Consider the following 13,445-nt stretch of genomic DNA (forward strand, 5'->3'; position numbering starts at 1 on the left):
CCCCGCCCCCCCCGCGGGCGCGCCCCCCGGGGGCCGCGGGCGGGGGGGGGGGCCCGCGGGGGGGGGGGGGGGGGGCAGGGGGGTCGGGGAGGGGGCTTTTAAGGCTTCTTTATATTTACCTTTTGATTTTAGAGATACCATAAATCCCATATAAATTGGAAGGAGAGTGTAAGATTCTCCATGGACCAACTTTCTGTCAGCCAAATTCAATGATAATAAAATTTTACATATAATGATAGGATCATGGTGTCTTAGTATTGTTTCTTTAGTGGCTTAAGTACCAAGTTAGGAAAAATGTTCATTTAGCTGATAATGTATATTAACCACTCTTCAGAATTAATGGGATTTAACACTCTATTGGGTTTACATGACAAGGTTTAGGTAGTGGCAGGGCTGCAAGCATGGCCTCTGTGAGAAGAGTCCAGCAACTGCCCCAGGTTAGAGAAGGGCCTGTTCCAGACAGATCTGAAAGGGACCCACTGCTGGCCAGAGCTGAGACATGAGTGAGATTGGCTGCACCTCTGGGACAGCAGATTCAAGAAAGGGAAAAAACTGCTGCGCAACAGCAGCTGGGGGAGAGGAGTGAGCAACTGAGAGAGAGAGAGAATCCTGCAGACACTAAGGTCAGTGAAGAAGGAGGGGAAGAGTTTCACTAGGTGCTGGGACAGAAATTCCCCTGCAGCCCATGGAGAGCCCCATGATGGAGCAGGCTGTCCCCCCTGCAGCCCCTGGGGTACCATGGTGAAGCATTCCATGCTGTAGCCTGCGGAGGAGCCCATGGTTGAGCAGGCAGATGAGACCTGAAGGAGGCTGTGCTCTATAGACAGCACCCACAGGAGCAGACTACAGGCCAGTTCTGTAGCCTGTGGAGAGAAGCCCACTCAGGAGTAGATCTGGTGGTAGTTGCTGCCAATGGGCAACAGTGCTGGGTCCCACTGTATGGACACAGTTCTTGAAGAGCTGTAGATGCAATACCAAAGAAAAGTACTGGGTGAAATTAGCCTTTTTCAAATGAAAACTGACCCCAGTAAATAGTAACTATAATACTAAATGAAATTACATTTTCTGTCATTAAAATTGAAGACTTTTTTGTTCTACAAAATCATGATGGCTTACAATTCAACAATATCTCCAGACTCTGAAAAATTACCAGAAACTGTCTTAGCTGTGCTACCTCTGTGTAAGACTCCCTTCACAGTTTGGATACAGAACAGTATGGGTGTGCTGCTGCCCTGGCCTTCAGCACCATCTGCTGGGTAATAAAAAATTGACAAATTCTTGAGCCTTGCTAAGGTCTTTTCTATCTTCTGTGCAGGGCAGCTTCACCTGCCCCACTCAGTCTGAGACCTTTAGACAAAGTATATGATACCACTTAAATAGCAATGAAACATGTTGAGACTTTATTTATGCCAGAATTAACATTAAGAGTCTAGAAATAAAACTGCAAACTGAACCAATAGAGGTTCTGCAAAACTGAACCAATAGAGGTTCTATCCTAAATTCCCAGCCTTTCCATCTTTAAACTACAGAAATGTTACATTCTAAAAGGTACTGAGTAATTGGCAATAAGAATGTCAACAAAGTAAGTTCACTGACACATAGCTTTAAAGATACATACAATCACAATTTCTTTTCCTTGAAGACCATTTCATAGAAATGTCAAGTACTATCTGAGCAGCTAAAAATTAAACTTGATGTTATTTCCAGGTAAACTCAGAGAATCTAAAAAGGACAAAACTAAATATATATATACAGTCACCGCTTATGCCAGTTATCTCAAAGACTGTGAAATATTTTGCTGGATTTTCACTTGTAAAGAAGTGTTAGTCATGTTTTCTTTCTAACGAAGTTGAACTCAATGAGAAACTTCTGAAAGAAAAAAAAAATGGCACTACCTTGCTTAGATCAGCAGTGTCTTGCAGAGAAAACACAGATAATTTGCCGTTTCCTTAACAACTGTACAAAAAAATTCCATAGCATCTAGCAGTAACAGAGATAATACTTTAACTCCTTTTCTTTTTCTTAGAGGAAGAGCTACAAAGTTTCAGCAGTTTATCTTCCCCAAAAATGCCTAGGAAATAGTTGCCTCTCTGAACTGAGATACTGCCAAAAACTGCATTAAGTTTTTGTTTGGAGGCCTGATGCCTTACAGAAATAGAACAAGCTGTAGTTATGAACCCCCTTAGTATGCTGGCACAGTAACACTATCATGAACGCCACAGGCTTGTTTGGAGAGTTCAAAGTAAGTCTTTGATCTATTTTCAGCCTATGAATCGTTGTTGTGGAATCTCAACTTATTTTGGAAAGTTCATGTATATGCTTGTTGCATGACTATAGAGTAATTCTTGTTATGTAGCAGATCAGGTATCTGTCCATAGCATGTGTAAAGCATGAGAGCCTTCTGGGACAGCAAAATCAAGTACTGTTCAGCCGGGTATACTGCCTACTTCCAGATCTTTTTCTGCAGGGCAACCAAGTGGATCACCTCCTGTGTTCAGAGAGCAGATGAAGACGTGATAAACAGTAAATATATCTTATTTTCTCCTCCAAAGGATTCCAAGAATAGCCTCCTGGTTTCCTCACCAGCACTTACATTTCAATAGATTGACACTATTTCTCTTTTTTTCTATTGCTATTTATAGCACTGTCCACGCGCCTCTCCCCTCCCCCCCCCCTTTTTTTTTTGGCCACTGGATTCGAGGCAAACTCAAATTTCACTAAAAGTTGCAAAACAATTCAGACATCCATCATTATGGTCCTCCTGAGACGTCCCTCATGTTGAGGAGTACAATGACCATCCTTCACTTTCAAAGGCCAAAAAAAAAAAAAAAGCAGTCACGAGGAAATTCTCGGAGCGCAGGGCCCTTTTCTGATATCGTCGTGGCTCAGCTGCCCGCGGGAGGCTTGGGGACGCCGGCGGGCCGGGCGCAGCCGAACGGACGCTGCCGAGAGAAAAGCGCGGAGGCCCCCGGTCTTCTCCGGCGCGGGGGTCGGACCGAGAGGGCTCACAGCCGTCGCGACAGCTCCTCGGGCGGCAGCACCGCCCTGAGGCCGTGAGCTCGGCTGCTACCGGCACGGCCTCCAGGGATCTCAGCAGCTCCTCGCGCCGCCGCTACCGGAGACGGCCCCAAGCCGCGGGGGGCGCGGCCCGCCGGCAAAAGCCGCAACCGGCCCCGCCCCCCCGGCAGGAAGCGGAAGGGCTGCCCCGGGCCGCAGGTGACCGGGATGCGGAAGTTCTTCGTGGGGCAGCGGTGTTTCTGGCGCTGGCTGGGCCGCGGAAGCCGTGTCGGTCGCACCGAGCGCTGCAGCTGGGGTCGCGGCCCGCTATGTGAGAGACGCCGAGGCCCGCAGGTGAGTGGTTGCCTGGGCGCGGAGCGCGGGAGGCCGTGCTGCTGCTGGGTCTGGCTCCGTGGGTCCGCTCTGGGGCCAGGGGGCCACTGAGGCCTGCGCTCCGCCGCTGTCCCTGCTCCCTTTCCCCGCCGAAAGCTTCTGCGTCCGGCGCTCCCCGGAGGACCTCTGAGCCATGGGAGGCTGTCGGGAGGCGGATGCTGGGCCCGGCCCGGCGGCTTCTCTTTTCTAGGCAGAGCCGGCTGGCGGGTCGGTCGCTAGCTGTGGCCGTAACGCCTCTGGCATGGGCTCACCGGCACATCTGCCCCTACTGATACAGCAGCGTTTTGAGGTGCTGCCGTGATAGAAGTAAGAAATTAACTTATTCAGAGCTTTCTTTCTTCTGAAATAGCTATTTACTGGCAATTCTTAAAGTAACTATTTTTAAGGAAGTAATACGGACCTTGTATGTTGTAATGTTCTGGTGAGACTGGATATTTTCTATTAATTCCAATTGAAAGACTTTTTGTGAGTGGGGGTAAAGAAATGCAGCAACAGAATGGGTTGTAAAAGAAGAAGCTGAAAGCCAAAAACATTCTTGAAGGCTATGGTCTCAGAAGCAGAAAATATTTTACTTACACTTTGAAAAGAAAGTTTGCTCCCACCTGCAGTTGTTTATGTGGTGAACAGCCATACGTTGCTGAAAGGTGGCAGCTTAGGATTCTTTCTGATTTTTAAACATGATTTTTCCAGTTGCATAGGTATTTTTCTTTTTAAGTTTTGGTTGAACATATTCCAACAACTTATTTTTTTTTGTATGCAAGTATTGAAAAACAGACTCTTAAATCTGAGAATGTTATGAAAGAACTAACATGTCTGCATTTAATAAAAAAGTTTTTTTTTAAAAAAGTAAATATTTTTTAATGTTACTGTGTGTGAAGTATTGACATAATCTTTCTTTCCACTTTACCAAAAAGAACTTGACATTAACAGTTGAACTGACATTATAATTTGCAAGATTTAGGCTATTTTTTCACTTAGTACAACTTGGTGACTGTCTCTGCAGAATGTAACTCCTCACTCCTGGTTTAAGTGAGGCAATGTTTGTAGGAAAGTAGCTCTCTAAACTAATTTGTTGCCTTAAAGCTGAGGATCTCAAGGTAGTTGGTAAACACCTCTTATGTTGAACAATTGTTTAAACCAACAAAGAAATAACAATTCATGAAGATGTGAGTGTGACTGTATACAGATAGTTACAGTGCTCAGTTAGAGAATTTTAGTCATTTAGTCATTTTTAGTCGTTTGTCCTTCTCCTTAGTGGGAGCTTTTTTTTTTCAGTCCTTGCAGTTCCTCCCACTATCCAGTGGGGACGGATTAGTATAAGGTTTCAAGAAAGGACACTGGTCAAAAAAGTACCTTTTTTTATTTGACTATTTTGCTGTGATTATTTATGGGTTATAAATGGGTTTCATAAATGAAAAAAACAGACTGGGAAGAATGACCTATTAGAGACATACATTAGAGAGTCACACTGATGCCATACTTCTAATAACAAAATTATATATATATAAAAAGCAAAATCTTCACCATTCTGTAGAGGATGCTAATTTCAGCATTTGCGAGGAGTTTGGGCCTGTATTTCTTGAAAGATATTGATGGTTGTCTGACTAATGCTCTCTTTTCTATGGCAGCTGTGTTCACCTTAATCTAAGATAACAGTGAATGACTTTTTTTTAACCTCCAAATGTTGTCATCTGTTTCTATCTTTGAAACTTTAAAGAAGGAATACTGATGTGTAGGGGGAATAGGAGAAAGGTGTCAACAATATGAGCTGGGAAAGATCTGAATGGTCAGGAAAGGATTATGTAATGTTGAGCTATTGACTAAATGTTGTTTTACATAATCATTCCTGTGTAGTCAGTGTTTTGTAAGCACATGCTGCTGTTTTTTTCTGCACTTATCATTCATAAATTTGTGCCAATATACCAGAATATGAACACAGTGCATCTAATGAACAGTTTTCTATAGGTGGTTACATAACTGCATAGGAAGTACTACAGAGAGTCTGTACAATAACCATAGAGGTGATTCATAATCATAGCTTCTCAATTCCTTATTTTCATTACACATGAACTTCAGAGTACTATTTGTAATGCAAATTCTATTTCAATATTATATTCAGAAAGTGTCTTAAATTCTGTATGTGTGCTATCTGCTAATTTACTAAGTATTCTTTCTCAGGTGTGCAGCTCCATCCGTTAAGTAGGAAAGTGAGAGTTTTATGAGAAACAACTTGACAGAGGAAAACTGCTTGCTACTCCACAGCTCTGTTGGAGTTCCATTGTGTTCAATTTAAGCATTGAAAAGTTGCACAAATTTAGTTTATTCAGACTGTTAATGTTGGTCTTTTGTTTTTACATTTAATTTTCTGTCATTATTCCTGATAATAACATGTAAATCCATCTTAAATTCAAATTTAAAATGTAAAGCAGACATTTTAAGGAGTTCTAGCACAAAGTTGACATAGTCATTTAAACAATAATAAGATATCTGGGTCATGTGGGAATACAAAAAAATACCTAAACTGTTAGCTGAGCTTCTAGTGTATAATTGTTGCATTGTTACATATATACAAGGTGCATAAAGTCAAAACTGTATAGCTGTGGTACAGTCGGTCCGGGGGATCAATTAGACGATGTTGCCTGTTGAAATGCAATATTTTTTCATATGCTGTTTTAAACACAAACATCCTGGAGTTAACTTTGTTGCTATAATTTCATGAAATAACTGTTCTTGTTATCCTAAATCCATGCTTGAAATGATTAACCTATGTCTACTGGGTGACTCTTTGTAGCTCCTGCTATAGTTGATGAGCCCGTTGGGATGGAAGAAGAGCAAAATATGCTGGCATAGCAACTTGTGGCCTCAGTATCTGTTTGAGAAAAGAGAAGGATGAGGTGGAGGGGAACAATAGAAATGCAGCAGCGATATAGGTTCCAGAAAATGTTGGACTGAGTTCTATATGAGTCCACTTAAGTTACTGCTTTCAATTAACTTACACACCTTTTTAGAAAGATCAATACTTTACTAAGCAGAACTTCTGATCTTTTTTTTTTCTTTCTTTCAGCACAACACTAAATTTGTAATGAAATGGAGTCTGGGTCAAGCTCTTTTCGAGTGGAATTTCCAGATTTTTCTAGCACCATTTTGCAGAAGTTAAATCAGCAGCGCCAGCAAGGACAATTATGTGATGTGTCAATTGTAGTTCAGGGCCATCTCTTCAGAGCCCATAAAGCTGTTCTTGCAGCTAGTTCACCTTACTTTTGTGATCAGGTTCTCCTAAAAAATAGCAGGCGAATAGTGCTGCCTGATGTGATGAATCCAAGAGTGTTTGAAAACATTCTTCTGTCTACCTATACAGGTCGACTGGTAATGCCTGCTCCAGAAATTGTTAGTTACTTGACAGCAGCAAGTTTCCTTCAGATGTGGCATGTAGTGGATAAATGCACCGAAGTGTTGGAGGGGAATCCAACAGTTCTCTGTCAAAAGATGAATCATGGCAGTGATCATCAGTCCCCAAGCAGTAGTAGTTACAATGGCCTTGCTGAAACCTTTGAACTCGGCTCTGGAGGACAGACGGAATTCCACAAAGTGCAGGAACTGAGGGATGGTGAAAATGAAGAAGAGAGCTCTAAAGATGAACTGTCGTGTCAACTGACAGAACATGAGTACCTTCCCAGTAATTCTTCAACAGAACATGATAGACTTAGCACAGGAATGACAAGTCAGGATGGTGAAGAAGGAACTAGTGATAGTGCAGAGTATCAGTATACCAGACCTATATATAGCAAACCCAGCATCATGTCTCACAAGCGATGGATCCATGTGAAACCAGAAAGATTTGAACAAGACTGTGAAGGTGTTGATAATCCTTATGATGAACACCAAGTTTCTGAATCCGTGAATGCCATTCAGGCAGATCATTCAATCCAGTCTTCAGGTGTTGAAGACTTTCATATAGCTGACAAAAAGATGGAAGCAGAATTTGATGAACAGGCAGATGAAAGTAATTATGATGAACAAGTTGATTTCTATGGCTCTTCTATGGAAGAATTTTCTGGTGAAAGGGCAGATGGAAATTTAAGTGCTCACAGACAGGATCTTATGATAGCAGCAGGCTATGGTGAAGGAATTGAAATGGCTGCAGGAATTAAAGAAGAAACATCCCTCACTGGATTCTCACATGCTGATAAGCTGTATCCTTGTCAGTGTGGCAAAAGCTTTACACACAAAAGTCAGAGAGATCGACATATGAGTATGCACCTTGGTCTTCGACCTTATGGCTGTGGTGTCTGTGGTAAGAAATTCAAAATGAAACACCATCTTGTTGGCCATATGAAAATTCATACAGGCATAAAACCGTACGAGTGTAACATCTGTGGGAAAAGATTTATGTGGCGGGACAGTTTTCACCGGCATGTGACCTCTTGTACCAAGTCATATCAAGCTTCTAAAGCTGAGCAGAGTACTACTGAGATGAACTGAGACATTAGTGCTTACATTTGTTTAGAAGAGTAATCAAAATAAACGAATTATGCAAATAGTGTCTGGTACTTGCTATTGTGAAATTTAATTTTTTTAAAAAAGTTTCAATAATTATGCTGGTATGAGCAGACCAAAGTTTTTATTTTCCACAGTATTATTCTAGGTGTTCAGCATGTGGCGTAGAAATGGTTAATCAGAAAGGTGCTTGCAAAATGAGGTCAATAAGGTCTTTAAGATACTGATTATCATCACAAGAGTATTTAGAAGTCCTGTTGTTTTAGTAAGTCTTCCAAATTCACAGTAAAACCCAGCTCTAAATTGACCCAAATTCTGCAAATATTTACACGAAGCAGGAACTGGAGTAGCCTTACTGAAAAAGAGAATTAGGATAACCGTACCAGGCTACGTGGGCTACCTGTTAATAAAATTCTTGTGATTCACATTTTAATTAAAAAAAAAAAAGTGACCTCAAACTGGAGATTGCCAACATATTTAACATGTATCATTAGTAGCCTGCATCACTAAATATCACTTACTGTTTTGCTTAATGAAAGGCTGTGTTAAGTGATTTGGTTTCCTTTATCTGTCTTCCATTCTTTTTCCATCTTCAGTGAAACAAATAATTGTTTAATTTTGTACTAGTTTCTATTTAAAGAGTCTGTAAAGCACTTAAATATAGTTGTGCACCATGTAAACTTAAATCTGTGTTAAATATAATTTAGTTGCCTCCTGTAGGGCCTAATGCTGTATGATGCTTGGCTTAATTTTGGTTGCTACATAATGAGAGCTTTTAAAGTGTGTGTAATAAATATACCTTGTCAAAACAAACAAAAATAGGTGTAACATTTGGAATTCTCCCTGAATACTCAAAATTCTAAACCCTAGCTTTATATTCAGATTTTTTTGTCTTAACTACAGTAGCAAGTACCAAACTCCATAGCTTCATGAATTGATTTTTTTTTTTATTGGTACAAAATCTTGTTTGAGAACTTCTATCTAGTTTTAGAACATGCTTTAGGAAAATTATTTAGACGTTGATAGGTGTTTTTACTCTTAATTCTTTACTCTTTGAATAGTAAGAACTATAATACAGATTCTTGGTACTGAACTACTGTGACTGGTTACATGTGATCATAAGCAGCCAGAGCTGTTTACATCTTCAAATGAAGTTGCTTGTGGGGAAAAATGTAGAAAGTATGGCATTTGGATCTATTAATGGTACTGCAAAACATGGTACCATGCTCATGTCCGAAGTCTGGATTTTTGCTGGGAAAGTGGCACCTCTCATTCATTAGGATGAGGATTTATATCCTGTGCTCTCATTCCTGGAGCTATATAGAGGAGTGTTTGTAGTTTTGAGAGATGCTGCCAGCTCTGCAGGTAGAGTGAATGCATCAATTTTAAATGTGACAGGATTTGGGGTTTGAAAGCTTAGTGCATTCCTATGCAAAAGCAATTAACCCTTCTCTGTAGTTTACTGAAATATAAAAAGGAAAGAGCCTTTAGATTATACATAGGCTATAATAGGAAGGAGTGATGCCCAAATACAGTGCTGGGGGAAATAAATTAACCAGCGTCAAAAGCCTTCTAAGTCTGTCTGGCCCCAGTTTATGTATTAGATACTGCAATAGGCAGGATCACGTGCTTAAACAGATGACCCTGTAGCAAAAACACACTAAGGTAATTCCAACCTGGATGCTTTATTGAACTCCCAATTACAAATTGTCTTAAGATACAACCAAACTGTATCCTGAACGTGAATATCTAGTGCAAGCTGGGGTTTATAACTCAGTGGGCTGTAATTACTGTAACTTCTTTTCTGGCATTCTACTTACAAACTTTAATTTTTTAAGAGGCTCTTAATTCTTAATCTTCTAAAGCTTCAGATATTTTTTCATATGGAATTTTGTTAAAACAGATATTCCCAAATATGATGAAACCATTGCTGGCAATGGGCATGAATGGTCAGCACCAAGGAGTTCATATTCTTAGCACTTGATTGAACTCTATAACATACCATGGTGGCCAAATATATAACCCTTGTACTCAAGGTAACTAAACAGGGATTTGCTCACTAACACTGTAACCTGCTTAATGTATAGAAGCACTTTGTATTTAAGAAAAAAAAAAAACTTTATAACTATGTTTTTTAAACTTAGAAACTATATTCCCTTTATGGTTTTGTTTCCACACTGCTAACACTGTCTTTTTTAATATTAAGAAAATTACAATGTTTGCCTGTTTACATGAGTGTAGAGGAAAAAATTCTTGCACTCACTGGCCCTAATTGTCCATTCTCCAAGGCCTTATTACATACAGGGTGTCATTTCTTCAAGTACCATCATCACATTTGAGGAAGGTATTCTTATACTCATTTTATGAATGATCTTGTATATTACATTGGTTCTCAGACCCTTTCAAATTGTCGCTTTAGTATTGCATAAAAAGGTTAAGGGTGCCTCTTCCCATTTAACGATTAAAAAGGCTGTTATGAAGTGCCAGGCTGTGAAACCTGGTCAAGCAAAAAAATCTATCTGTTAATCCCAGACCATCCTACAGAGCTGCCAGCAAAACCGTTACTTTTACCAGCTTGGAATGACTTTTATACATGACATTTCAAAGTTGAATGTTGCTCCTTTTTGCAGTTAGATTACTTTGAAATAATGCTTTAAAATGTACTGAGAGAGACGCTTTAAAGGTTTTATAACAGGTCCAGTAGATAATATTATAGAACCATGTTCTTTTTAGTGATTTAGCATGAATAGTAACTTTTATATGTTTGCCTGTTACTCTTTACCCCATATTATGACATCATCACGGAATTCCAGCAATTGTTGCTACACTGATTTTTGTAACGCTTGGCTTTCTGATATTGATTTACATGAAACCAACTGATTGAAGGGAAGTACTGATTTATTACAAGATCTAATTGAGAGGATTGAGGATTTAAGTGAAACTTGAGTTATTTCTCAAAAAAAAAAAAAAAAAAAAATTTTGCTTATCACAAGCAAAACAGTTGACTTGTAATTTACTGAATTTAATTTATTGTTTTTAAACAGACTTCTAATCGATTCAGGTATTGAGAAAAAGAAAACTAAAAATGAAACACTTAAAGAAATGCCTTTCCCCCTTCCTCCTACTTAACTTCTCTCTAATACCTCTTCTCCCCACAGCTTCCTAGTCTTTTTCTTGTCACTGGGAGTTACACTAGGTCAGTCTGTGACAGTTTGCCCAGGAGGTTGGGGTCATATACATACTGGCTTGTCTGGCTCTTTTCATTTCTTAGTGAATGTTCTCTGCTGCACTGGGCTTGTCAGTTGCATGGACTGTAGCCTCTTCTGGATGTGCCTCTTCCAGCTCCGGTCTCTCCCAGTCGTCAGTTTCTTCAGTGGTGTACCTGCTCTGGCCCAAGCCAAAGTCGTTCAGAAGTTTATCTCCTCTGGCATGGAGTGTGTCCTTCTGAGAGTGGGTCACGATACATGTTCTCAGCATCTCCTCTGTGTGTCTTTCCAAGAGTATCTCCTCAGTTTCTCCTCATGTATTTCCAGTTGTGTTTCCCCAGGAGTATCTCCTTCTTCCATGTCTCTCTGCACCTCTTGATAGCACCTGCCACTCTTTTTTTATATGTATTTCAGCAGAAGTGCTCTGATGATTGAAGTTTTGGCATATAATGGGTTGTTTACATCAGTTTCAGTGCTGGCTAGAACCTACTTTGATGAGCACAGGGCAGGTCGTGACTCTTGCCATGTGTGTTATCCTTGCAGCCCCACTGCCACTGGAACTCTGCAATTTATGCCCAGTACAGCTGTACATAGTAAACAGAAAAGCAGATGCAGCTTCTGCCAAGCTCTTAATCGTTGCTTGTGGGGTGGATTTGTTCAAGACAGGAGATGATTTCTTATCTGTGGGGAAGAGGGAGGCAGGCAATCAATGTGTAATATGAATGCGTATGTATATGGTGAATTTCATTCATCTTCCCTTAAGATTCATCACCTTAATGATACCACAACTTTTGTGCATTTTTATGTTGCTCTCGTCTTCTGTTGACTGTAGTAAAGTGAGTATCTTCTGAAAACCAGAATCATTGTATGCACAGGAGACTATTGATACTTTCGGTTACTGTGAAGCCATTCATTGTCCTATTGGTGGTAAGAACATTTACTAATAATACAGTTCATTTTCATTCCATTCCATTACAAAGATGTTGATTACCATGAAATCTATATAACTGGCATTCCAAAAAAAAAAAAAAAAAAAAAAGCTCTTAGCAGGCTTAAGATGTCAATTTAGGTGTATATCTGACACCTTTCTGAGGGAGGAGGTTTTGTTGTGTTTTTGTTGTTGTTCTTTTAAACATTACCTTTACTGTTGCATGCACCAACTGTCTTTGTTTTGTGAGTGAGCAGGTAGGTTCTAAAGGAAGCTGTTGGTAAAATAGTTGGTCTTAGCTTTTTTTTTAATCTGAGATACTTTTGCAGTTAATAAACTGCCCCATATCAAAAGCAAGGAGGGTGATCTGATATATTGGATTTCTTATTAAAAAATGAATATTTGACATCTGTGCTACTGAATCTGAAGGAATGGAGGCACTTCAGATCTTGTAATTTCACTGCTTTTGCTCTGATGCTAGTGAGGTGTCCTGTTTCTGCATTCTGAGAACCTATAGCAGTATATTGAGTATTTTGGTTTAATAGAACCTTTCTCAAAACAACAAATGAAAATGCTTTGGTTTTTTGTTTGTTTTGTCATTTAAATGCTTAATTAGGTAGCTAGAGCTATTTAGCTATAAGCTGTAAACTGTCAGTGCCCTAGGGGAAGATGCTGGAAAACAAAATGGTATATTTTTAATGTGATTAAACTGTAAATTCTAATTTTGCTTGAAGCCTGTGTCTGTCGATTGCTGCTCCTTTTTTTGTTCTTCATGGGATTCCATATTTCTTCCAGAAATGTAACTGTTTATGCAAGTCAAGTGAATCTTCCTTAATGAGCTATAAGTTTTTTATTCAAAACAAGTCATTTATAATAGTAAAACTGCATATCTTGATATTTTGTGAGATGTTATGCTTGTATTGCAGAGGTTGGATAGTTTTGTCTATAAATATTGCTGTCCTAATTGTACAGCATGATTTTAATTTAATTTTACTGTTCAATATTTTCTTCTTATAGAAGAGTCCCATGCCCCTTTTTTTGTATAACATGTTTTAATAAATGTTATCTGTCAACTTTGTAAATGTTTTCTTAAGCTTGAATGAAAGGAATGCATGTCTAGTACCAGTTTTTAATATTTCACTTTTGCCAAAAAAAGTGCTCAAACAAAACTTCAAATCCAAAAGTTGTTGATATATACCTTTATTAAATATATAAAGAATTTTTTTTCTAGTAATGTGTCTTCTTGAAACACTGAGAACATGCCAGCCTAGCCTAAGAAAACACTAAACTAAGAACTGATATTTAAAATACAAGTAGCTGATGAATACGGGGAATTGGTCCTGTTTCTTTGGTGCTTAGGTAATTAGTTGCCATGTGAGTCCAAATCTTTCAAACAGGTTTTATTATAGCTGTAGTTTGTTGTT

The 13,445-nt window shown here is 39.5% G+C and overlaps 1 protein-coding gene across 1 annotated transcript; it reads left to right on the forward strand.

The window, feature by feature from the left end:
• The first annotated feature begins 3,196 nt into the window (after positions 1-3,196).
• ZBTB43 (zinc finger and BTB domain containing 43) lies at positions 3,197-10,854 on the forward strand. Its single transcript, XM_035341864.1, has 2 exons — positions 3,197-3,351; positions 6,455-10,854. Exon 2 carries the CDS (start codon positions 6,478-6,480, stop codon positions 7,870-7,872), a length of 1,395 nt encoding a protein of 464 aa, XP_035197755.1. The 5' UTR covers positions 3,197-3,351; positions 6,455-6,477; the 3' UTR covers positions 7,873-10,854.
• Positions 10,855-13,445: the final 2,591 nt, after the last annotated feature.

Source organism: Oxyura jamaicensis, chromosome 17, assembly GCF_011077185.1.
Source record: "Oxyura jamaicensis isolate SHBP4307 breed ruddy duck chromosome 17, BPBGC_Ojam_1.0, whole genome shotgun sequence".
Classification (NCBI taxonomy): Eukaryota; Metazoa; Chordata; class Aves; order Anseriformes; family Anatidae; genus Oxyura; species Oxyura jamaicensis.

Excerpts from the sequence above, each read along its gene's own strand:
- ZBTB43 (XM_035341864.1), top strand. The coding sequence starts at position 6,478 with ATGGAGTCTGGGTCAAGCTCTTTTCGAGTGGAATTTCCAGATTTTTCT.